This window comes from Pecten maximus, chromosome 14 (genome assembly GCF_902652985.1).
Source record: "Pecten maximus chromosome 14, xPecMax1.1, whole genome shotgun sequence".
In the NCBI taxonomy this organism is placed as follows: Eukaryota; Metazoa; Mollusca; class Bivalvia; order Pectinida; family Pectinidae; genus Pecten; species Pecten maximus.
The window spans coordinates 11,566,457-11,594,220 of record NC_047028.1 but is presented as its reverse complement, the minus strand read 5'-3'; the positions used below and the strand labels follow the sequence as shown (position 1 = coordinate 11,594,220).

Below are 27,764 nucleotides of genomic sequence, written 5' to 3'. Positions count from 1 at the left end.
AACAGTATCATGTCTACTGTCCAGGTTTAACAGTATCATGTCTACTGTCCTTGTTTAACAGTATCATGTCTACTCTCCTGGTTTAACAGTATAATGTCTACTGTCCTGGTTTAACAGTATCATGTCTACTGTCCTGGTTTAACAGTATCATGTCTACTGTCCTGGTTTAACAGTATCATGTCTACTCTACTGGTTTAACAGTATCATGTCTACCCTCCTGGTTTAACAGTATCATGTCTACCCTCCTGGTTTAACAGTATCATGTCTACTGTCCTGGTTTAACAGTATCGTGTCTACTCTCCTGGTTTAACAGTATCATGTCTACCCTCCTGGTTTAACAGTATCATGTCTACTGTCCTGGTTTAACAGTATCATGTCTACTGTCCTGGTTTAACAGTATCATGTCTACTGTCCAGGTTTAACAGTATCATGTCTACTGTCCTGGTTTAACAGTATCATGTCTACTGTCCTGGTTTAACAGTATCATGTCTACTGTCCTGGTTTAACAGTATAATGTCTACTGTCCTGGTTTAACAGTATCATGTCTACCCTCCTGGTTTAACAGTATCATGTCTACCCTCCTGGTTTAACAGTATCATGTCTACCCTCCTGGTTTAACAGTATCATGTCTACTGTCCTGGTTTAACAGTATAATGTCTACTGTCCTGGTTTAACAGTATCATGTCTACCCTCCTGGTTTAACAGTATCATGTCTACCCTCCTGGTTTAACAGTATCATGTCTACCCTCCTGGTTTAACAGTATCATGTCTACTGTCCTGGTTTAACAGTATAATGTCTACCCTCCTGGTTTAACAGTATCATGTCGACTCTCCTGGTTTAACAGTATCATGTCTACTGTCCTGGTTTAACAGTATCATGTCTACCCTCCTGGTTTAACAGTATCATGTCTACTCTCCTGGTTTAACAGTATAATGTCTACTCTCCTGGTTTAACAGTATCATGTCTACTCTCCTGGTTTAACAGTATCATGTGCACTGTCTTGGTTTAACAGTATCATGTCTACTCTCCTGGTTTAACAGTATAATGTCTACTGTCCTGGTTTAACAGTATCATGTCTACTGTCTTGGTTTAACAGTATCATGTCTACTATCCTGGTTTAACAGTATAATGTCTACTCTCCTGGTTTAACAGTATCATGTCTACTGTCCTGGTTTAACAGTACCATATCTACTGTCCTGGTTTAACAGTATCATGTCTACTGTCCTGTTTTAACAGTATAATGTCTACTCTCTTGGTTTAACAGTATCATGTCTACTGTCCTGGTTTAACAGTATCGTGTCTACTGTCCTAGTTTAACAGTATCGTGTCTACTGTCCTAGTTTAACAGTATCATGTCTACTGTCCTGGTTTAACAGTATCATGTCTACTGTCCTGGTTTAACAGTATCGTGTCTACTGTCCTAGTTTAACAGTATCATGTCTACTGTCCTGGTTTAACAGTATCATGTCTACTCTCCTGGGTTAACAGTATCATGTCTACCCTCCTGGTTTAACAGTATCGTGTCTACTGTCCTGTTTTAACAGTATCATGTCTACTGTCCTGGTTTAACAGTATCATGTCTACTGTCCTGGTTTAACAGTATAATGTCTACTCTCCTGGTTTAACAGTATCATGTCTACTGTCCTGGTTTAACAGTATCGTGTCTACTGTCCTGGTTTAACAGTATCGTGTCTACTGTCCTGGTTTAACAGTATCATGTCTACTGTCCTGGTTTAACAGTATCATGTCTACTGTCCTGGTTTAACAGTATAATGTCTACTCTCCTGGTTTAACAGTATCATATCTACTGTCCTGGTTTAACAGTATCGTGTCTACTGTCCTGGTTTAACAGTATCGTGTCTACTGTCCTGGTTTAACAGTATCATGTCTACTGTCCTGGTTTAACAGTATCATGTCTACTCTCCTGGTTTAACAGTATCATGTCTACTGTCCTGGTTTAACAGTATCATGCCTACCCTCCTGGTTTAACAGTATCATGTCTACTCTCCTGGTTTAACAGTATCATGTCTACTGTCCTGGTTTAACAGTATCGTGGCTACTCTCCTGGTTTATCAGTATCATGTCTACTCTCCTGATTTAACAGTTTCGTGTCTACTGTCCTGGTTTAACAGTATCATGTCTACGGTCCTGGTTTAACAGTATCATGTCTACCCTCCTGGTTTAACAGTATCATGTCTACTGTCCTGGTTTAACAGTATCGTGTCTACTGTCCTGGTTTAACAGTATAATGTCTACTCTCCTGGTTTAACAGTATCGTGTCTACTGTCCTGGTTTAACAGTATCATGTCTACTGTCCTGGTTTAACAGTATCATGTCTACTGTCCTGGTTTAACAGTATCATGCCTACCCTCCTGGTTTAACAGTATCATGTCTACTGTCCTGGTTTAACAGTAACATGTCTACTTTTCTGGTTTAACAGTATCATGTCTACTCTCCTGGTTTAACAGTATCATGTCTACTGTCCTGGTTTAACAGTATCATGTCTACTGTCCTGGTTTAACAGTATAATGTCTACTGTCCTGGTTTAACAGTAACATGTCTACTTTTCTGGTTTAACAGTATCATGTCTACTGTCCTGGTTTAACAGTATCATGTCTACTGTCCTGGTTTAACAGTATAGTGTCTACTGTCCTGGTTTAACAGTATCGTGTCTACTGTCCTGGTTTAACAGTATCATGTCTACTCTCCTGGTTTAACAGTATCATGTCTACTCTCCTGGTTTAACAGTATCATGTCTACTCTCCTGGTTTAACAGTATCATGTGCACTGTCTTGGTTTAACAGTATCATGTCTACTCTCCTGGTTTAACAGTATAATGTCTACTGTCCTGGTTTAACAGTATGATGTCTACTGTCCTGGTTTAACAGTATCATGTCTACTGTCCTGGTTTAACAGTTTAATGTCTACTGTCCTGGTTTAACAGTATCATGTCTACTGTCCTGGTTTAACAGTATAATGTCTACTGTCCTGGTTTAACAGTATCATGTCTACTGTCTTGGTTTAACAGTATCATGTCTACTCTCCTGGTTTAACAGTATCGTGTCTACTGTCCTGGTTTAACAGTATCATGTGCACTGTCTTGGTTTAACAGTATCATGTCTACTCTCCTGGTTTAACAGTATAATGTCTACTGTCCTGGTTTAACAGTATCATGTCTACTGTCTTGGTTTAACAGTATCATGTCTACTCTCCTGGTTTAACAGTATAATGTCTACTGTCTTGGTTTAACAGTATCATGTCTACTGTCCTGGTTTAACAGTATCATGTCTACTCTCCTGGTTTAACAGTATCATGTCTACTGTCCTGGTTTAACAGTATCATGTCTACTGTCCTGGTTTAACAGTATAATGTCTACTCTCCTGGTTTAACAGTATCATGTCTACTGTCCTGGTTTAACAGTATCGTGTCTACTGTCCTGGTTTAACAGTATCATGTCTACTGTCCTGGTTTAACAGTATCGTGTCTACTCTCCTGGTTTAACAGTATAATGTCTACTCTCCTGGTTTATCAGTATCATGTCTACTGTCCTGGTTTAACAGTATCATGTCTACCCTCCTGGTTTAACAGTATAATGTCTACTCTCCTTGTTTAACAGTATCATGTCTACTGTCCTGGTTTAACAGTAGCATATCTACTGTCCTGGTTTAACAGTATCATATCTACTGTCCTGGTTTAACAGTATCATGTCTACTGTCCTGGTTTAACAGTATCATGTCTACTGTCCTGGTTTAACAGTATCATGTCTACTGTCCTGGTTTAACAGTATCATGTCGACTATCCTGGTTTAACAGTATCATGTCTACTGTCCTGGTTTAACAGTATCATGTCTACTGTCCTGGTTTAACAGTATCATGTCTACTGTCCTGTTTTAACAGTATCATGTCTACTGTCCTGGTTTAACAGTAGCATATCTACTGTCCTGGTTTAACAGTATCATGTCTACTGTCCTGTTTTAACAGTATAATGTCTACTGTCCTGGTTTAACAGTATCATGTCTACTGTCTTGGTTTAACAGTATCATGTCTACCCTCCTGGTTTAACAGTATAATGTCTACTCTCCTTGTTTAACAGTATCATGTCTACTGTCCTGGTTTAACAGTACCATATCTACTGTCCTGGTTTAACAGTATCATGTCTACTGTCCTGTTTTAACAGTATAATGTCTACTCTCTTGGTTTAACAGTATCATGTCTACTGTCCTGGTTTAACAGTATCGTGTCTACTGTCCTAGTTTAACAGTATCGTGTCTACTGTCCTGGTTTAACAGTATCATGTCTACCCTCCTGGTTTAACAGTATCATGTCTACTGTCCTAGTTTAACAGTATCATGTCTACTGTCCTTGTTTAACAGTATCATGTCTACTGTCCTGGTTTAACAGTATCGTGTCTACTGTCCTGGTTTAACAGTATCGTGTCTACTCTCCTGGTTTAACAGTATCATGTCTACCCTCCTGGTTTAACAGTATCATGTCTACTGTCCTAGTTTAACAGTATCATGTCTACTGTCCTTGTTTAACAGTATCATGTCTACTGTCCTAGTTTAACAGTATCGTGTCTACTGTCCTGGTTTAACAGTATCATGTCTACCCTCCTGGTTTAACAGTATCATGTCTACTGTCCTAGTTTAACAGTATCATGTCTACTGTCCTTGTTTAACAGTATCATGTCTACTGTCCTGGTTTAACAGTATCGTGTCTACTGTCCTGGTTTAACAGTATCGTGTCTACTCTCCTGGTTTAACAGTATCATGTCTACCCTCCTGGTTTAACAGTATCATGTCTACTGTCCTAGTTTAACAGTATCATGTCTACTGTCCTAGTTTAACAGTATCATATCTACTCTCCTAGTTTAACAGTATCATGTCTACCCTCCTGGTTTAACAGTATCATGTCTACTGTCCTAGTTTAACAGTATCATGTCTACTGTCCTTGTTTAACAGTATCATGTCTACCCTCCTGGTTTAACAGTATCATGTCTACCCTCCTGGTTTAACAGTATCATGTCTACTGTCCTGGTTTAACAGTATCATGTCTACTGTCCTGGTTTAACAGTATGATGTCTACTGTCCTAGTTTAACAGTATCATGTCTACTGTCCTAGTTTAACAGTATCATGTCTACTGTCCTGGTTTAACAGTATAATGTCTACTCTCCTGGTTTAACAGTATAATGTCTACTGTCCTGGTTTAACAGTATCATATCTACTGTCCTTGTTTAACAGTATCATGTCTACCCTCCTGGTTTAACAGTATAATGTCTACTCTCCTTGTTTAACAGTATCATGTCTACTGTCCTGGTTTAACAGTAGCATATCTACTGTCCTGGTTTAACAGTATCATATCTACTGTCCTGGTTTAACAGTATCATGTCTACTGTCCTAGTTTAACAGTATCATGTCTACTGTCCTGGTTTAACAGTATCGTGTCTACTGTCCTGGTTTAACAGTATCATGTCTACTGTCTTGGTTTAACAGTATCATGTCTACCCTCCTGGTTTAACAGTATCGTGTCTACTGTCCTGGTTTAACAGTATGATGTCTACTCTCCTGGTTTAACAGTATCATGTCTACTCTCCTTGTTTAACAGTATCATGTCTACTGTCCTGGTTTAACAGTATCATGTCTACTCTCCTGGTTTAACAGTATAATGTCTACTCTCTTGGTTTAACAGTATCATGTCTACTGTCCTGGTTTAACAGTATCGTGTCTACTGTCCTAGTTTAACAGTATCGTGTCTACTGTCCTGGTTTAACAGTATCATGTCTACTGTCCTAGTTTAACAGTATCGTGTCAACTGTCCTAGTTTAACAGTATCGTGTCTACTGTCCTAGTTTAACAGTACCGTGTCTACTGTCCTAGTTTAACAGTATCATGTCTACTGTCCTGGTTTAACAGTATCGTGTCTACTGTCCTAGTTTAACAGTATCGTGTCTACTGTCCTAGTTTAACAGTATCATGTCTACTGTCCTGGTTTAACAGTATCATGTCTACTGTCCTGGTTTAACAGTATCATGTCTACTGTCCTGGTTTAACAGTATCGTGTCTACTGTCCTAGTTTAACAGTATCCTGTCTACTGTCCTGGTTTAACAGTATCATGTCTACTGTCCTAGTTTAACAGTATCATGTCTACTGTCCTGGTTTAACAGTATGATGTCTACTGTCCTAGTTTAACAGTATCGTGTCTACTCTCCTGGTTTAACAGTATCATGTCTACCCTCCTGGTTTAACAGTATCATGTCTACCCTCCTGGTTTAACAGTATCATGTCTACTGTCCTGGTTTAACAGTATCGTGTCTACTGTCCTGGTTTAACAGTATCATATCTACTCTCCTAGTTTAACAGTATCATGTCTACCCTCCTGGTTTAACAGTATCATGTCTACTGTCCTGGTTTAACAGTATCGTGTCTACTGTCCTAGTTTAACAGTATCCTGTCTACTGTCCTGGTTTAACAGTATCATGTCTACTGTCCTAGTTTAACAGTATCATGTCTACTGTCCTGGTTTAACAGTATGATGTCTACTGTCCTAGTTTAACAGTATCGTGTCTACTCTCCTGGTTTAACAGTATCATGTCTACCCTCCTGGTTTAACAGTATCATGTCTACCCTCCTGGTTTAACAGTATCATGTCTACTGTCCTGGTTTAACAGTATCGTGTCTACTGTCCTGGTTTAACAGTATCATATCTACTCTCCTAGTTTAACAGTATCATGTCTACCCTCCTGGTTTAACAGTATCATGTCTACTGTCCTGGTTTAACAGTATCATATCTACTCTCCTGGTTTAACAGTATCATGTCTACTGTCCTGGTTTAACAGTATCATGTCTACTGTCCTGGTTTAACAGTATAATGTCTACTCCCCTGGTTTAACAGTATCATGTCTACTGTCCTAGTTTAACAGTATCATGTCTACTGTCCTGGTTTAACAGTATCATGTCTACTGTCCTGGTTTAACAGTATCATGTCTACTGTCCTGGTTTAACAGTATCATGTCTACTCTCCTAGTTTAACAGTATCATGTCACCTTTACATATATGAAACAATGAAGTGCCTATTTGACTGATTTATACTGATTTATACATAAATACTGTGTGTGGTCAAAATATCTTCATTTCTTTGTGTTCTATATTGTTTTCTGTAATATTATAAAGTAAGCAGTCCCCTTTATATCCAGTAAGAATACTGTATGTGTTAAAATTGTCTGCAGTTAATTACAATTCAGACATTCATTGTTTCCAGCCTCTAACATAAGTTACAATACAATTGTTGTATCCATCCCGCGCCCTAACAAGCGTAACACATGTCAATCACCAGTATACACATGACATTAATATCAATTAGATTTCAAGTGTCACAGAACTATGTTTCTGATAATAACGATAATACCTCAGGCTATATGTCCGTCAGAAGTTCAAAGCAGTTTTTTCACAAACTTCACAGGGTGATTCCGTGGTTGATTGAGATGGAATCAATCGATCACACGCTATGACACTACTCACAATAACGTCACATCAAATTTTATGGGAAGAACATTGATGATGGCGAAAAGGTTTCACAACATCCTTACAATTTGTTAGTTGTTGAAAAATTGGAGAAAAATAAGCAAACATTGGGCCTGTCACAGCCAAGTGCTGGCCAGCCAAACTCTTACACAAGGGTTGAGATATTCCTGTCAAGGGTACAACTTTAATCATGTTAAATTCTGTTAGTTAACATTTTAGTAAAGTTATCACCTGTACAGAGATGATTTTAACTTTGATTTACACCTAAGGTCAATATGCTTTATATTTGTAGCCTTTAAATAAAACAGCCTTGATCATCACAGTCAAACATATCTCGATATCTGTACAACAACATGCAGACTTTTTCAGGTTGGTAAGGATGTATGTGAAAAGACATTTCAAGAACAAAAATAACTATAATGGTTGTGATATACGAACACGTATTTTAGAACATGTTAACTCAATGCTGCTGATGCATAGCCACAGATGGGTACTAACTCTAAACCACAGAACCTGACATGTTTTAGCTGATGTCACAGTTATTATAGGTGTCATGATAACTCTCTGTATACAGAAGTATTGGGAACTTGATTTGGTACTAGATGGTACCCAATCTCTCTTCATCCCTTTAAAAATACCTTTATTGAAACCAATTAAGTTTGTGTTGATGACAAACAGTTTTTAGGAAGATTATCATTTTACTTATTTGGTCAGTGACAACGAATATATATTGTATATATATATATATATATAGACCCAAACAGTGAAGATATTGTCACATTCATTCTATTTGGATGTCATCTTTGTTGGGATTTAGTCATCCATGGATGTGTCCACATGACCTTTTGATCTGACAGGTGACTGGAGCTAGACCAATACCTACCTGACAGGTGACTGGAGCTGGACCAATACCTACCTGACAGGTGACTGGAGCTGGACCAATACCTACCTGACAGGTGACTGATGCTGGACCAATTCATACCTGACAGGTGACTGGAGCTGGACCAATACCTACCTGACAGGTGACTGGAGCTGGACCAGTACCTACCTGACAGGTGACTGGAGCTGGACCAATTCATACCTGACAGGTGACTGGAGCTGGACCAATACGTACCTGACAGGTGACTGGAGCTGGACCAATACCTACCTGACAGGTGACTGGAGCTGGACCAATACCTACCTGACAGGTGACTGGAGCTGGACCAATACGTACCTGACAGGTGACTGGAGCTGGACCAATACCTACCTGACAGGTGACTGGAGCTGGACCAATTCATACCTGACAGGTGACTGGAGCTGGACCAATACCTACCTGACAGGTGACTGGAGCTGGACCAGTACCTACCTGACAGGTGACTGGAGCTGGACCAATACCTACCTGACAGGTGACTGATGCTGGACCAATACCTACCTGACAGGTGACTGATGCTGGACCAATACCTACCTGACAGGTGACTGATGCTGGAGCAATACCTACCTGACAGGTGACTGGAGCTGGACCAGTACCTACCTGACAGGTGACTGGAGCTGGACCAATACCTACCTGACAGGTGACTGGAGCTGGACCAATACCTACCAGACAGGTGACTGGAGCTGGACCAATACCTACCTGACAGGTGACTGGAGCTGGACCAATACCTACCTGACAGGTGACTGGAGCTAGACCAATACCTACCTGACAGGTGACTGATGCTGGACCAATACCTACCAGACAGGTGACTGGAGCTGGACCAGTACCTACCTGACAGGTGACTGGAGCTGGACCAATACCTACCTGACAGGTGACTGGAGCTGGACCAATACCTACCTGACAGGTCTCAGTAATCTCAAGACAAACTGATGTGAAGGGGAGATTTTTAATAAGATTATTTTCAGGTGTGTTTTGTCCTTAAAGCTCAGTCTATTGTAATTAATGCAGGTGGTTGCAAAATAAAAAAATAACAACCGAAATGGCTTTAATTTTGAAAGGCTTTCCAAAATGGAGATCTTCAGATTTTGTTCTGTTTTAACCCTTTGACAGATATGTAATATTAAAGAGTTCTAGATGAAAATATGCATAGTGAATGGCTGTCAAATAGAACATATTAAAACCTATAAATCTCTTGAAAAATCTGCAATACCAGACATTCAAGACTATAACAAATATCTGACACACTTCCTTATGAAAATTACAAAGTGTCTATTTGAACTGAGTTCAGTTACATGCAATAAACAAAAGGAATACTCGTGAATATTCAACATCTGCATACACCTGCCATTTATGTCTAAGTGACAATGTTAAGACAGAAATATGATTTTTTGAATGACATGTCTGCTCTTATACATGAACATATTGGGGACAGGAATATCACAAGGGTGGAGAAATATATGACAATCAGATGCCACATTATATGCATTTAGACTCACTGTATATAATTATTACAAGACCTTTCAAGACATTCTGCCTCCGGGACAGACAGGTAAAATACGTTCACTGAATATAAAGGATCGTTGCCCTGAATTCAGAGAAGAACAAATCAATAGATAATTTGTCCCATCACAGATCTGAGTATAAAATCAGTGAATAAGACATCTTCATGAATAATTTTTGAAATGTTTTAATTTGATGCTTGACACACTTTGTATGTAATATCAGCATCAATTTATCAATTTTCTGGAGATCTACAGTTACCTAAATAATGCCATTGAATTGTCAATTTTTAGCTAACATATTTGGAATAATGTCATTTTTAGAGACTTTCAAGCCCGCAGACCAGGATTCATGGACTTTTCAGGGCCACAGACCAGGATTCAAGGACTTTCAAGGTCACAGAGGAGGATTCATGGACTTTCAAGGTCACAGAGGAGGATTCATGGACTTTCAAGGTCACAGACCAGGATCCAAGACTTCTTTAAGGCCACAGAGGAGGATTCAAGACTTTTCAAGGTCACAGAGGAGGATTCATGGACTTTCAAGGTCACAGAGGAGGATTCAAGACTTTTCAAGGTCACAGAGGAGGATTCATGGACTTTCAAGGTCACAGAGGAGGATTCAAGACTTTTCAAGGTCACAGAGGAGGATTCATGGACTTTCAAGGTCACAGAGGAGGATTCATGGACTTTCATGGCCACAGACCGGAATCAAAGAACCTTGACCAGGATCCAAGACTTCTTTAAGGCCACAGACAGGACTTTTCATGACCACTTAACCTTAATATCACCCTGATTAAGTTTGATTACATATGTAACAAAAAGAGGAACATGTACAGTATTTGAATACTGTCTGGTCCAGACAAATTGTCCACCATTATTTATATTTGGTCTACCTCGACAAACAACTTACCCTAAAGGGGGATGTACATATACCCTTAGTCAGTTTAACAATCATTCCATAGTTGGGCAAATAACAGTAAGAACAAGACGTCAGTTATTCATTGTTATAATGAAACAATGACATGTACTGAAACACTGACGAGGACCCTGATGGAAAATTTGGAGGAAATCAATGGATATTGATCATTAATAGAATCGTTTACCCTCTTGAGCGGGAGACTGTTAATTCTCAACCCAAGGGGGAAGATAATTAAGCTGCCAAACACTGGGCAAGCCTCGTGTTTGGCAACTTAATTATCTTACCCTGAGGGTTCGGATTCCCCTGTCTCACTTCCATGGTGGTGAATGATTATTTTTCTCTTACCCTGTTTACCCTCTTATACATCTAATATGTACATTACATTGATGCAAGGAAATGTTGATGTGACGTGAATGAAGTGTCAATGTGACGTCATTGTATTGTCACGGTGATGTCATGGTATTGTTGATAAGACGAAATGGAATTGTTCAGAATGTGCAAAGTACATGTAGCCTGTCTCAACCTAGGGTGAGATAAGAAAATCTCACACCAGTAAAATTGTGGGTATCTCTGTCCTGAGTAAGAGAAAATCCTATCAAGAGAGGTTAGATAATTGGCTCAGGTTGATACATTTCAGTAGCCTCCACAGATATTTATAGATAACAGTAATTATATACAATACATCAGCACTATTAGGATACAGAGAAAATGAATACAAAAATGTAAGCATTATTTTTAGTTAGATTTTAGTCACAGAAGTTCTATAAGTATAACCACCACGGAATAACAAACAGATATAGGGTGATGACATTTCAATGTATAGCAGCAATGCTAAGGGTTTGTATTACAACAAATAAACTTGACAATCTCAGTCAATGTTAGTATTGACGTCAACATAGGTAGCTTAGGATTAGTTTTGGAATTCTAAGTCAAATCAAATATTTGATTTCTTATATCGTCATGTAATAAGCATTGATCATTGAAATGTCATTCAAGTCTAGAGGACTGATGACAGTGAGATCTGAGAACATATAGCCAGCATCCTACAGGATAAATATAGACTAAACCATATAGAAACTTTGGTGTAACATAATTGGAGTTATCTCCCCTTACCCAAACCATTTAAAGGTTTATCAGCATGATACAACAAATGATAAATTGTATGCAAAGAAGGACAAATGTCTAAATGTTCTATGATGTAGATGGAAAGTAAAAACGTAGGTCAGAGTGACCTATTTATGGCATATGACACACTGCCTCACCTTGGTGAACCTATGCCCTAAGTAAGATTTTCCAGTCTTAAGTAGTGTGTAGGAGACAGAGCCTGGAAAATAGTAAGTGCTGAAGGATGGAAGGATGAGGATGGAAGGACAGTGGAAAGATAGATAGGCACAATGAAAACTAGTCCTCTGTCTGGTTCTAGTGAGGGACTAATAATGTATTATATGATAAGTCCTGCAGCATATATATTGGTTGTATGGGTACGTGTTTGTATTTAATATTGGAAAGGATTGATATTGGTTTGGCCTGATCTCCAATCCAATTAAAATGTAAATAAATCAACTATCTTTTTTTGGAAGAGGACATTCTTAGGGTCAGGTATGCTAACAGAAGATCTCTGGAAGGACTTTTAATCTTACAATCTTCTGTTGTAAAATTGTGAGACAAAACTAAAATTTTTGGGTCTGGACATGGGATAGTAATATTTATATTTCTCAAGATCCACTTTAAAAAAGAAGTTCCTGAAATATGAACATCCAACCCTCCAACAAAACGTATATTGGAACCATGAAGTGTTGGTTAAAAAATGATTTTAGCATTTGTTAACCAAGTCATATTGTCATTCAAGCAGGCAACAGATATTTGTACATAAACCTCATTTCACACCATAACTCTGTAACATACAGACAAATACCACTACTACCCATCACCATTAGCACCAATGCCATTAGTGTACAGACTTAGTCAGACTTACTTTGATTTGAGATGGGGTAAGGCGACTGAATGTTTCTCTGTCCAGTCCAAATACTATAGCATTGACAGCACCTACAAACACAGTATAGGGAACATCAGACAAAGCCTATATAAGTCATCTCCTAAACAAAGCCAGAACGGTAGTTATTTTTACACAACATATTAACAGTAAATATTGTAAATATCATAATATATTAGTTATCTCTCCAACCCATCAAACAAAGTGCAAGTATTTAAGTAAATCTACCAGTTTCAGCTATGTTTTGTGATATACATTGTAAAAGATATCAATTAGTTTCAATTATCAATACAAATTTATATTAATTACTTATTAAATGAAAATGTGAACAAGAAATCTAATATGTCCTGCAAAGAATAGCAAAATATAAATAATTCTTAAATAATTGTACCTTTATAGTTGTAGATGTACATGGAAACACTTACTCTACACTAATTGTAGGTACGTTAAGGGATATCTCAATTAAGGTTCAAAACTGTCCAATAGTGTGACAGAATGTAGACTCTATATTTACCTTGTAAAGGGGAAGACAGGGCAGAAAGTACCATCAGTGGAAATACAGGATTTTCTGGTGATACAGCATTCTGTATTCTAGAAAATGAAACAGAAATTTGACAATGAAACAATACCACACGTTAGAATTTTTTATATTTAGGAATATGTGAAAACTATATTTATGTACATATATATCTAATATTTGATATCAAGTCTACTTGCAAATCCTTCAAAAGATATCATTTGTCCAGAAATGATAATAATAAAACCTCTTACATTATTGATATGGTTTGTGTACTTTTTTTATCAAGCTTTCTTATTGGTCAATATTATAGTTATTTGTGTTAAGTTCTGTGTTCTCATTGGTGCTTGGCTATCATTAAAATGTAATAGACAGCATCTGCAGGTGAAAATTTGATTGGGGGATCGGCTGTAGTTACCTGTTAATTAGCGGGAATATGGACACAGCCAGATATATACAAGGGTAGGCACGTAGTGGTTTGATGTCCTCTTTCATCAGTTCCTTATGATGTTCTGTATCGGGATCATACGTCCCTTGCCAGGACGAAGCCTGAGGTAAACAAATAATTATATATAAAATGTATTGATCTCTAATAATCACAGCTCTGTTTACTGTATACTATATCAGGGATTGAAAGTGACAAAACATTTAATGCGGTATAAGTTAGTAACAACAAAACATTGAGTTAAAAACAGTTTGACTTCAGTTATTAACACATGGTATAACATAATTCACCAACAATCGTGCAATATAAATGAACAACTGCTTGAGTATCCTTTTCTGATTACACAACTGGTATCTTAGCAACCACATTTTAAATAATCGAAAAATTGGGTATTTACATATGTAAGTCTCTGCTTAAAAATCCTGATAATTAAAACACTTGAGTTCTGGTCCATCTACGTACCTTTCTGGTGAGTATATAGGTGATGTATATGTACACAACAAACAGACAAAATATCGTCAGGAAAAGTGGGCCATACCATCTGCAAGTAAATGATTTAAATGTATGTAATTTTTAAAACAAATTACTCTGTGATATAGAAATATCAATTAGTAAAACATTTTGCGAACTCTACCTGGTATTCCAATGCCTGTTCCAGAAATTTATTTGTGTAGCTTACTTTATAAATGAATTTGATTTGTAAATCAGAATAAAAATAAAGATTCAAAATGCGTGTATCAGATCGAGATTCTATAAGGCCATACTTACATTCCTACCCTCCAGTGCCAATTGTCCTCAATCCAGCTACGGAAAATAAAACATGGTCATCATTGTTCATTAGACACAAAATGAAAACAAACATTAAGAGATGATTAATACTAATACATTGTGTATCTCTATATAGGAGGTGGGAGATCCAACGTCTGTGTAAACAGTTCGGTATGGTTCTGTGTTACCCAGCCGACGGATTCCACAAGGAATACAAGAGTGCAGCCATAAAATTGAGTAGTCAAGGGATAAATATGACCATAACAACGTCGTGCTGGGTGGATCAGCTTTAATCAAATAGTTGACCAGTTTCGACACTTAGGCATGTTATCATCAGAACAAATTTATAGTGCCTCTCTGTTATAATGGCATCAATAATCTGTTACATCGCTTTATAACCAACTGAAGTAATAATCAACTAATATACTCACAGTAAACAAAATGGTGTATGTTAACTGTGTATACTTTACTGAAGTCAATTTAGAAGCTAGCAAATAAATGATATACAATCATGTATCGTTTATGGAGAGACAAACATTCCAGTATGATGCCTTAATAACTTTAAAACAGGTCCTTCTGAAGAGTTTGTATTGTTCTAATATATATAGAAAGATATGAATTGTTGAGGTTAGTTTTACTCACCACCAAGCTCCTGCAGGGCCGTAGTGATTCCCTATAAATGGCAGGCAAGACAGGAGTAGGGGAAGGCCCCAACATAGCACATGATATGCCCTGTAAATACAATAGATAGTTAGGCCCCAACACAGCACATGATATGCCCTGTAAATACAAAAGATAGTTAGGCCCCAACACAGCACATGATATACTGTAAATCACTTATATTTCGAGTGGGATTTATTTTCGCGTTAATTCGCGAGGAGAGTCAAACGCGAATTCAAATCCCTCGCAAATTTTTGTATAAGAATGACAAAAGTACTAAGTGGCGTCCATTTTGAATCTACCGTAATCTTTAGTTGGTGAGCAAACATCGCCGTTAAAGTAATGATAGAGATATATATTATATACTTATATCAGAGTGTGTTTTTATATCACAAAACACCAAAATTTCACACACAAAACCGCCACTGAAAACTGATATGGTGGTTGAACTCGGACTTAATTAACTTCTAGACGACGTTTTACATGTAGTTAATTAAAGTACAATAGGTACGGTCCTGAGGATCCCGAATGGTCACCCGGAATACGTCCTACTTTTTTACCCACGCTGTTGTAAGTTATGTAAGGTTTCATGTATATATAGCACGTACTTCACATCGCTTGATTCTCGAAAAGATATTTACCATAACAAAGTTGAAATCAAACAAATCATTTATTTAATTCAAGCATTCAGAGCAAATAATCGCCTGGAGTATAAATTATTCACAATAGACTGTCCCGAGAACTGTTCATCGGTATCACTGTATACACACGTACGTTAATTACAATGTACGTTAACTCACAACCTATTGTAGTCCCGTCATCTTCCAGCCATTCTTAATGAGCCGTGGGTTTTGTTCAATGTCTGACACCGCCTCTGTAAGCCATTTAGCATTTATACAGGTAAGGTAAATACAATTCAGTATGTCCAGACACCGATATCACATGATTGAATCACATGACTTTTCTTGTACCGTCACATGACTCTCATCAACAAAATGGCTACCAACATGGAAATATCACCGACCTGTTAACGTCATTCGCGAATTTAAAGTCATTTTGAGATCAGAATTCGCGAAATTATGTATTTGCGAATAAGTCAAATTAGGTGAGTTCGCGAAATTAAGTACCAGCGAAATATAAGTGATTTACAGAACCCTAAACACAACAGACAATTAAGCTCTAATACAAATTAAGACTAACCGTGTTAAGTATAAGTTACAATGTAGGCCCCAACACAGCATATGAAATAGTCCACATTTGAAAAGCTACCTTATGTACATTGGAGCAGCAGTAGCTGAATATTACTGTTAATTTTATCACAAACTAACAGATTTTTGATTTCCACATTTTTCAATATTCATATATCTAAAACATCATAATGTAAAGCATCACTCACCACTCGAACGACTCCTTTGTGATCATCTTGATGACATTGAGGTAGAGGTTAAAGGTTATACAGCAAACCCACAACAGCACTGTCCAGTCTGTAACACAAAATATACCAAAAGGTTATACAGCAAACCCACAACAGCACTGTCCAGTCTGTAACACAAAATATACCAAAAGGTTATACAGCAAACCCACAACAGCACTGTCCAGTCTACAACACAAAATATACCAAAAGGTTATACAGCAAACCCACAACAGCACTGTCCAGTCTGTGACACAAAATATACCAAAAGGTTATACAGCAAACCCACAACAGCACCGTCCAGTCTGTAACACAAAATATACCAAAAGGTTATACAGCAAACCCACAACAGCACTGTCCAGTCTGTGACACAAAATATACCAAAAGGTTATACAGCAAACCCACAACAGCACTGTCCAGTCTGTGACACAAAATATACCAAAAGGTTATACAGCAAACCCACAACAGCACTGTCCAGTCTGTGACACAAAATATACCAAAAGGTTATACAGCAAACCCACAACAGCACCGTCCAGTCTGTAACACAAAATATACCAAAAGGTTATACAGCAAACCCACAACAGCACCGTCCAGTCTGTAACACAAAATATACCAAAAGGTTATACAGCAAACCCACAACAGCACCGTCCAGTCTGTAACACAAAATATACCAAAAGGTTATACAGCAAACCCACAACAGCACCGTCCAGTCTGTAACACAAAATATACCAAAAGGTTATACAGCAAACCCACAACAGCACCGTCCAGTCTGTAACACAAAATATACCAAAAGGTTATACAGCAAACCCACAACAGCACTGTCCAGTCTGTAACACAAAATATACCAAAAGGTTATACAGCAAACCCACAACAGCACTGTCCAGTCTGTAACACAAAATATACCAAAAGGTTATACAGCAAACCCACAACAGCACCGTCCAGTCTGTAACACAAAATATACCAAAAGGTTATACAGCAAACCCACAACAGCACTGTCCAGTCTGTAACACAAAATATACCAAAAGGTTATACAGCAAACCCACAACAGCACTGTCCAGTCTGTGACACAAAATATACCAAAAGTTTATACAGCAAACCCACAACAGCACTGTCCAGTCTGTAACACAAAATATACCAAAAGGTTATACAGCAAACCCACAACAGCACCGTCCAGTCTGTAACACAAAATATACCAAAAGGTTATACAGCAAACCCACAACAGCACCGTCCAGTCTGTAACACAAAATATACCAAAAGGTTATACAGCAAACCCACAACAGCACCGTCCAGTCTACAACACAAAATATACCAAAAGGTTATACAGCAAACCCACAACAGCACTGTCCAGTCTGTAACACAAAATATACCAAAAGGTTATACAGCAAACCCACAACAGCACCGTCCAGTCTACAACACAAAATATACCAAAAGGTTATACAGCAAACCCACAACAGCACTGTCCAGTCTGTAACACAAAATATACCTCGTAAGAAATCAATCGCAACAAGCCATAGGATAGGTGGTTCTTGGGTTTATTTGGAAGGTCGACCGGTTTCGCCCTGAACTAGGGCTTCTTCAGGACAATTTTTTCACAAGATTTTTACCCCTAAAGTACTAAAAATGTGGGCCCATGTTCTATTATTGATGACGTCTATACAATAGTGACGTAATGTACAATGTTATCATGTGACCGGTAACGGTTGTCTAGAAGGTTACTATGTACACAATGCAAATGATAGTATCAATGTTCTTTCGCTGCTTAGTATTTGCTAAACATATATGCAAATTCGGGCCCACTTTTAAATTATTCAAAATATAAAGCATGTAACAATAATACAATAAAGTTAAAAATGAAAATAGAATTATAAAATTATGACAGATCAAAAGTTCTATAGTTCAAATGTTTGTTTCATCAAGGCACACCGTGGTGTCTGATGTAGATTTGTAGTTCAGAGTTTTGTAGTCTACAAATTCTCCCTCCGATTGGTTAGGGGATGAAGCCGTGCTGCAGGTGTCACTATCCGACAGTTGAAGGTCTGCTTTGAGCATTTCCATAACAGTCTCTACAATAGGTCTGCATTTCATGTGAGCCGGTCCCACGGTACCTCTTCCGTCGGCCGGTCTTACTCTAAATTTCACCTGATCTAATTGTGATTTTGATAATGCTTCAAATGGACGTTTGTCCCCTGGTATTTTCGCATCCAATTTAGTGGTGTCCTTTGTTACCTCTGGCTCGATCCCGTATCCTGGGTGTTGTTGTCTCTGATGCCTTGTGTAGCTTTCCATTCTGCCGTATGATTTTTTGCATAACTTGCATTTATACCACGTTTTTACAGGTCCGTGTTTGATACTGGCGTGCCTCCGTAGAGATTTTAGCGATGCATAACTATTTCCTTACCTTATTTATTACATTTTACCAGTGACATATCACAAAATATACCTTATACATTTCATTTTACCAGTGACATATCACAAAATATACCTTATACATTTCATTTTACCAGTGACATATCACAAAATATACCTTATACATTTCATTTTACCAGTGACATATCACAAAATATACCTTATACATTTCATTTTACCAGTGACATATCACAAAATATACCTTATACATTTCATTTTACCAGTGACATATCACAAAATATACCTTATACATTTCATTTTACCAGTGACATATCACAAAATATACCTTATACATTTCATTTTACCAGTGACATATCACAATTATAAGATTTCCAGCCATAACTTCAGAGTTATTTCCCTGGTTTTTCAATTATATTTTTTGGGGGGAGGGGAAGGGACCTTGTTCTGGAAAAGGAACGGGAATCACTCTGAATATGCCAGTATATATTTAGATGTAAATCTGTGTTTCATTCTACTCTATCAATACAGTACATGTAAAGCTGTTTTGTTAACTTGTCCCAAAATGTCATCCATATACCATTTCTATCCAAACTTGTAAATCATTGACAATCCTAATGTGATCTATATTAGCTTTAAAGAATCTATATATGGGCCATAAACAACAACAGTTACACATACAGTACCCTGATTGGCATGAAACAGCTAAATGTAAATTAAATTATGAAGAAATAAGCCTTTGTCATATGGAGATGGTGTTTATATCAGCCATTATATACAGTAATGAATTTCTCATCAGTCATAGTTGATATGTTTGTCTTCTCTTAAATTTCATCCAGGTATCCTATTGTTACAAATATCTGTAAAAACTACCCTAGTCAAGGATCACTGGATTCAAAATGATAACTTTCAGAAATTACACAAAAAACTTTATTAAGCACTACAATAATTATAATCTACAAATAAGTTTCTATCATGTCAGTTTTGTTATTCACCCGACAAATAATTATCAATATTTGAAATGGTTGAGAGGCTTGTGATATGTTTTTGTTTTAAACTACAGACATAAAAACACAGTTACGAATATGTATACCTACCAAAGAATGTCATCCACCAAGCTTGGAAGTCACACAACGGTCCATCAGGTCTCAGGCCTCCCTGTAACAGTAGATAGTAGTTGTTGTTAACAGTATTAGTGCAGGGTTGGTGTGATCTGTCATGTGCCGTAGATCATGAGTTCGAGGCCTGGTCAGGGCACGAGTCAAAAAGTTGTCTTCCTTCGTCATTTGTGTTGCTATATATATATGTGCCGTAGATCGTGAGTTCGAGGCCCGGTCATATATACAATGTATATTTATTTTTCTTGTTTTTACCTCTTATAAAGCATCTATAAAAATAGAATTATGCCCTACAAGAATGAAGATCTTCATGTTTTGATATCTGGTTTTAAAAAGAATATATGAATGTTCATCATCAGGGATGAAAATTTATAAATCTTATTTAGATTTCAAAGCAAATCATTGCTAATACCACTAACTATGGGGCTTTATATATATCTGTGGATTTTAAATTAAATAATATGTTTTATTTATTAGTCATTAGATACTATATAAACTATTTATACATTACCATGAGATAGGAGATAGAATTCAACAGGGCACCAATACTCAGGTAGAGGATTAGTCGCTAAAAACAAGAAACACAGTATATTGCTACTTCAAATATAGTTTTCATTCTTCAAATTTGAAATATCTTTGGAGACTGAAATAAAGTTATTGTGATGTTTGCTTTCCATAAAATAGTTTATTTAACATTAATTCAATAATAATTACATAATTAAAACAAGAACAAATTAAATTCAATTAAATTGAACAATAAACAGAAGGGGAAAAGATCAGATTAAAACACCAAAGAAATTTCCATAAGGTAAAAATATATGTTGAAATAAAATTCTTACTTGAGAAAAAGCTGCATATTTTTTAAAGAGCCAGATCACAGCTATCATGAAGGTACTGAAAAAAACAGTATTTTTATTATTGGAGTGGTCTCCCTTGGTAACATCTTTACTATTATTATAAAATTTTTGTTCTGCATTGATTTTTCTGAATTCTTAACTAAAAGAAAATTCTCTGACAAATTACATGTTCAGGATAAACAATTAAGTTTATGAGTTGAGATTTTTAATGTTTGTAATTGTAACCTCAATCACATCTGGGCATGACCAAGTTAACAATCTGCACTGTATACAATGAACATCGCATGTTGTAAGAAGTACAACTACATTCTAGATGACACAGATTTCAATTTACTGCAAGCTAATATCCCCAATCATGACTTTACTCCACAAGTGAAAATAATCAATACTTTGGCGTAGAAGCAAGTGCCAAGTCTGTAATTTTCTTAACGACTTGATTCGGTTCATACATAAATAATGGAAACTCACACTCTCATGCACATGTAGCATGCATGCCTCAGTAAACGATGATCACTCTGTCACTCTACGGACAATACCCCTAACTGCGACAAATGCTCGTCAATTATTTATTTTTTACTTGAGGCTGTCAGTAAAACAATTTCTTTGATGAAACACTGGAATTTCCTTAGAGACAGGAATATCCACTTGCAGATAATGTCATAGTGTTGAGATGTGACAGGGTTGTAGAAATTCAACACTAAACTTTAATTATATCTCACAAATTACAAATACGTAGTTCTGAAGCTGTCACCCAATACGGGCATCACCAAGTCTGGCTATATAACATTACATCTCTGTCTGATTGTTAATAAAGTAACATCTTTTGTATATGCATATGTGTATCATAGGAACATATGTGTGAGAAAGATTTAGGGATCGATCTGGGAAAAGATTTAGGAATTTACTGTTTTTGATGAAAATCTCATTGAAATTTTCAGAATATATTTTATACAAATGTATAAGAGAATCTGATCATGATCTGCTTTCTCCAAACCCTTGAAATTCTCCAATAACATTTCCCCTGCAATTATAGTATGCAATATACATATAGATATATATGTCAAGTAGTAATAACGACAGTACAGACAAGTAAATTGTCGAATTTTCGAGGCAATCTGCCCCTTTATCAAGATATATATATATATATCAATGTTTTTCTGGGTATTTTGGGAAAACACAATTGATTCTGTGGTTTTCCCGAAAGTTTTGATCTATAGAAACAATTGGGAACTTTAAATATTTTTTTGGAAAAAAAAGGATAAAAATTAATTATGAAAAGGGTTGTTTTGTGTACCTAGTTATATAGCCAGGATAAACAAATACACTGTCGGTCCTTTAGAGGACTTTTACTCACCATCCAACCAAGGATAGAGTACCAGTTGTCTGTCTTATTTACTCACCATCCAACCAAGGATAGAGCACCAGTTGCCTGTCTTATTTACTCACCATCCAACCAAGGATAGAGTACCAGTTGTCTGTCTTATCGCAATCAAAACATCCTGAAATAATGATAAAAACATACAAATCTGACCAAAATGTCTACTGTCTGGTATTGGGATCAGAGGAAACTTTGGCTAGTATTACCTGATATAATGATAATAAATCTTTATCTATTAAGGGTAATATGTTTTAAAAGTACATTACTAATCTTCAACAGGGCCCTCCTAAAACTACAAAATTACAAGTACATAGCATATCCATCATTAAAACACACACTAGAAAATTGAAAAATTAAAAAAAGTTGTGTTGTAGCTATATAGTTCTAAGATACCTCTGTGCTTCATAAGAATATTGACTGATACATTGGTACTTTGATATTCAGCCATGTTGCCTTGGCTCAGGTACAACTAGTACTGTAGCCTGCGTTTCCTGTGGCCCTGACATCTTTCATAGGGATATATATTGTCAGGCTCAGACGAAACTCAGGCTTGTACAGTACAACTGTACATGTACATCTCAGTATTTAGAATGCCATGCCTGAATTCAGATATTTATTTTTGATAGTCTAGACACATTTAATTTGTTTATTTTTTTTTTATCATTTTTCACATGTGACACTGATTGATTACGTCTAAGTATAAAATAATAATACTTTCATTTCATTACATTATTGAAGTACAACCGATTTATTAAAGACAAAAGTTTGAATGAATCCAGGTCCAAATGTTGAGATATCCACCGATAACATGTATATCATCAAATTCCTAGGGACATAAAAAATGCAACATTTCTCAGAACAACTTTTCCAAAATAATGGCAGGTAGATGTGTCCATTTTTTACTGTACAGATAGTACAGAACAGCATATAGCATCTAGTCTGTTTACATTATTTTGAACATGTACAAAAACCTGTAATACTAAATGGTATAAGTCAATTTTACTATATATAAATATATATGATGAACCAACCTAAATCTGCATTCATAAGCAAAACGCAATTACCAAAAATAGATCATCGAATTATATTTTACGCTAGGTATTTACATTGTACATGTACAATGTATAATTAAACAATGACTCATTGTCAGGTATATATTGCTCTTTATTATTATATCTCAATGTATGCTTACAGGAAAGAACCCTCCCTATCCTATAATTTTTTGCATTATACACATGCATTTTATTTACTTCCTCGAAAGGACTGACGAGCGGGACGGAAGTAACATTGTAACAGACAGTACCTGTAAATTGTAATAATGTATCTAGGAAAGGGGAGTACCGTACTGGTGGAACTTGACGACACAGGTTGGTGTGAACTAGGTAGAATAGATACGGACGTTTTTAACTTAACTATGCGTGCCCATTACTAAACATGAACTTACACAATGTTCAGGTTTGTCCGGAAACAACGGACAGTCAGTGTCCGAAGCATTCATCGTTGATACTGCCGACGTCATCCTCCTCCGCCAATGTTGACAAACATGAACTGGCACCTATTTTATCTCCGCCACAGAAGAGCGTCTATTTTAAACCCTGACTAATTCGGTCGTCAACACAGCGTGACGCAAGTGCGTGCGTAACTTATTGGCAGCAATGTTTGGCTCGGAGTCTCACTCAGCGATAAACAAAAAAATGTAACTATAGACGATATTTAAATTTTGATCAAAATCATATTTGCTGAATCCTGAGTAAAACACAAGATAAAATATAGTCTCTTGTTGAAGACATTGCAATATTTCGAAATAATATTATTTCGAAATTGTATACATTGTACGTCATATCCCGGATGTGTCGGTTAAAGTAATTACTTTTCAGTCATTTCACATCAGTAACCTAGTTATTTTATAATATGGTAATAAAATATCAAATACCTGGTGTAAGTCCTGAAAACCTGGGAATGATCAGGGACCAGTTTCATCAACGTTCCTTATTTACGCCAAGATTTTTACCTAAATCCAATAACGCTTTCTTATGGGCAATAAGTAGGTTAAGGATTTCCTTAAGTTAGGAATATTGACGAAACCGGCGTCAGGTTATTATTACGTGTTAAATGATTAAAAAAATACAAATACAAGAACTGTACTCCACATATATCTGTTTAGAAAACAACCCCCTGTCTATTCACGTTTTAGCTCCTGCGACATAAATCATGATTATGTTTAAATGTACACATACATTTTTTTGTATGTATTGATTAATTGCATTACCATAAAAATAAATCTTAATACTTAACGTGTCGATATACACTGACAATGCGGTGACAATACGTGTGTATAGTGGAACACAGGGGCATAACAATTTGTTACAGTAACTAATTAATAGGACTATGAATTCTATGTATGGTAATCCAAAATTCTTCCAATAAGTTATTTGTTTTGTGCTCTTTATTTTTTTCATAGAAATAAAAAAAAGAAGAAGATACAAACGTTTTGGAAATCATGTATCAACATATTTGAAAATGGCGAACATGTTTCATCTGTAATTAAAAAAACCCTACACAAAGCGTATCAAACAAAAATATTTTTGACTTTGTATTTGATTATATTGTTGATTCAAAAAGGTTCTAATTTCATCTTATAACACACACACCTCCCCCCCCCCCCCCCCCCTCCCACACCTTCACTCTCTTTGCTTTACCACTTTCCCTCTATACTCATCCTTCCTCTCCACCTCATCTTCTTTATGTTATGGAATGTATGTGTGCGTGAGAGAGCGTGTGTTATGATTACGTCGTGTACATACTGTATTGTTTTATGTGTTGAGGAGAGCATCTCGTAGCCCTAGGGCTGTTTGTGATCCTCATTAAACAAATAAAGAATTAGAACAAGCGTATCATACACAGAAAACTATAATAAAATACTGAATAATGGAATAAAAAAAGTGTTTGTCAACAAACGGACTCACCAATGACCATGAACTACATTGTTTTGATGCATAATTACCAAGCAATGCTGTCATCATTTGTCATTACAATAACTGTCGATAGGACGCTAAGCACTATGTAAACAAACCGATCAACATAATGAGCCCAAACATTGATCGTGACGTGTAACCTTATGTATCATATTATCGCTTTGAATAGTGTTAAGTGGATGAAATTATAGATTAGTTACTTTATTAGTTAGTTAGGTAGTTAGTGTAGTTAGTTACAAGTTAGTTACTGGTTTACTGCCTATAGTTACGTAGCCAGTTAGTTAGTTAGTGTAGTTAGTTACAAGTTAGTTACTGGTTTGCTGCCTATAGTTACGTAGCCAGTTAGTTAGTTAGTGTAGTTAGTTACAAGTTAGTTACTGGTTTACTGCCTACAAAATAATCACAGTTGGGATGAACAACAAATATAGTTTTCCTGCAGACCAGGCAACACTGGAGGCCATCAAAAAGAAACACTCCATGTTTCGAAAGGCGGCATCAAGTAAAGACATGGAAGTTAGAAACCAGTATAATAAAGCTAGAAATAAAGTAAGGAAATTAACCCGTAATTCAAGGAAAGAGTATGAAAAAAACATTGCATTAAAAGCCAAAACGGATCCTAAAGCAGTTTGGAATTATATCAAATCTAAATCAACAACAAAGTTAGAAATCGGAGATTTGTATACAAAGACCAACGACAAAACCTCAACAAAAGTATCATCAGATATAGGGAAAGCGAATATACTCTGTAAATTCTTCAGTAGTGTATTTGTAAAGGAAGAAGATGAAGTAACTCCACAACTAAACCAACGGGAAGTTATTGAGGAAATGACAACTCTGAATATTACAAGGGAGAAAGTATTTAAACTACTGATCAACCAAAACCCGGAAAAGTCACCTGAACTGGACGAACTCCATCCAATGTTTCTCAAAAATACTGCCTCGTCATTATCAGGGCCTTTAACAACAATATTCAATCAATCACTATCAACAGGAACTCTACCAGACGATTGGAAAAAAGCCCGTGTGTGTGCTATCCATAAGAAAGGCGATAGAAGTGAAGCAGGCAACTACAGACCAGTCAGTATAACATAGTGGTATGCAAAATTCTGGAGACATTAATAAGGGAACATTTAACCAAATTCATGAGATCTAACAAATATTTTTCGGATAAACAATATGGATTTATATCTGGAAGATCAACAAGTCTTCAGCTTTTGGAGGTTTTGGATATATGGACAGAAGCCCTGGATAAAGGACAGGCTGTAGATTGTATTTACATGGATTACCAGAAGGCATTCGATACAGTTCCACACAATAGACTCCTCAATAAACTAAATTCATACAACTTCTCCAACCAAATAATCTCTTGGATAGCAAAATTCTTAAAAGGTAGACAACAAAAAGTAACTGTGAATGGTGCAGACTCTGACTGGACCGAAGTCACATCAGGAATTCCTCAAGGCTCAGTGCTAGGACCATTAATGTTTGTCATCTTCGTAAATGACCTCCCTGAAACAGTTCAATCGGATATGTACCTTTTTGCAGACGATACCAAAGTATTCAAAATAATAAAAAGCGAGCACGACAGTGCAGAGCTTCAAAAGGATCTGGACACAATGTGTAAGTGGAGTGATACATGGCTACTAAGATGCACCCAGACAAATGCAAACAGATGAGAATAGGCAAGGGAAAAGGAAGAGGACATGATGAACCCGAACCGGACTATCATCTCAACGGGAAATACCTGCAGAAAACCAAACAAGAGAGGGACATAGGAGTAATCATCGACTCCGAGCTTTCGTTTGACGAACATATATCTGAAAAAGTTAAGAAAGCGAACTCTATGTTTGCACTCATCAGAAGGACTTTCCAGTTTATGGACACCAGGTCTTTTATCCCATTATATAAATGTCTGGTAAGATCCCAACTGGACTACGCTAGTCCTGTGTGGGCACCTCACTTACCAAAACACATTGACAAGATAGAAGGGGTTCAAAGAAGAGCAACCAAGTGTCTCCCGGGAATGAAGGAATTGACCTACAGCGAGAGGCTGGAAAAACTCAAACTACCAACATTGGCATTCAGAAGAATTAGAGGAGATATGATAGAACTGTACAAAATAATAAGCGAAATGTATGATAAAGAATGTTATAATGGTATCATGTTATGGAAGGATGCTGCTGAACGCAACAGTACCAGAGGACATACCAAAAAAATATTCCCTAGACTATCCACAAATACGCTAAGAAAAAAACTACTTTTCAAACAGAACAGTGTCAATCTGGAATGAATTGCCAGAACAGGTTATATCAGCATTAAATGTAAACTCCTTCAAAAACAAGCTAGACGATCACTGGAAAAACCAAGAACTTTTCTTTAATTACAAAGCATCAATTAAATCATAAACAATGTACAGTAGACCGGA

General features: G+C 36.7%; 2 protein-coding genes across 4 annotated transcripts in view; one reads left to right on the top strand and one right to left on the bottom strand.

Moving 5' to 3' along the window:
* LOC117341975 (cyclic AMP receptor-like protein A) overlaps positions 1-24,032 on the bottom strand; it is a 41,346-nt gene extending 17,314 nt beyond the window's left edge. Inside the window, exons 1-12 of one of the 3 annotated variants that reach the window (XR_004535725.1) lie at positions 23,809-24,032; positions 22,433-22,485; positions 20,969-21,023; positions 20,641-20,697; positions 20,109-20,169; positions 16,633-16,720; positions 15,219-15,308; positions 14,577-14,612; positions 14,271-14,349; positions 13,782-13,912; positions 13,361-13,437; positions 12,829-12,899 (exon numbers count right to left, since the gene is read on the bottom strand). Coding sequence is in view for 2 of the 3 variants with exons in the window: in XM_033903880.1 (XP_033759771.1) it covers positions 12,829-12,899; positions 13,361-13,437; positions 13,782-13,912; positions 14,271-14,349; positions 14,577-14,612; positions 15,219-15,308; positions 16,633-16,720; positions 20,109-20,169; positions 20,641-20,697; positions 20,969-21,023; positions 22,433-22,485; positions 23,809-23,883 (873 nt within the window). In the remaining variant the exon portion in view is untranslated. The remainder of the gene's footprint in view (positions 1-12,828; positions 12,900-13,360; positions 13,438-13,781; positions 13,913-14,270; positions 14,350-14,576; positions 14,613-15,218; positions 15,309-16,632; positions 16,721-20,108; positions 20,170-20,640; positions 20,698-20,968; positions 21,024-22,432; positions 22,486-23,808) is intronic. The other 2 variants (XM_033903880.1, XM_033903881.1) reach the window with 2 other exon arrangements.
* Positions 24,033-25,750: 1,718 nt separating this feature from the next.
* On the top strand, positions 25,751-26,431 carry LOC117341744. Its single transcript, XM_033903607.1, has one exon. It carries the CDS (start codon positions 25,751-25,753, stop codon positions 26,429-26,431), a length of 681 nt encoding a protein of 226 aa, XP_033759498.1.
* The last annotated feature ends 1,333 nt before the right edge of the window (positions 26,432-27,764 follow it).

Coding starts and splice junctions, on each gene's coding strand:
- LOC117341744 (XM_033903607.1), top strand. CDS start 25,751: ATGAACAACAAATATAGTTTTCCTGCAGACCAGGCAACACTGGAGGCC.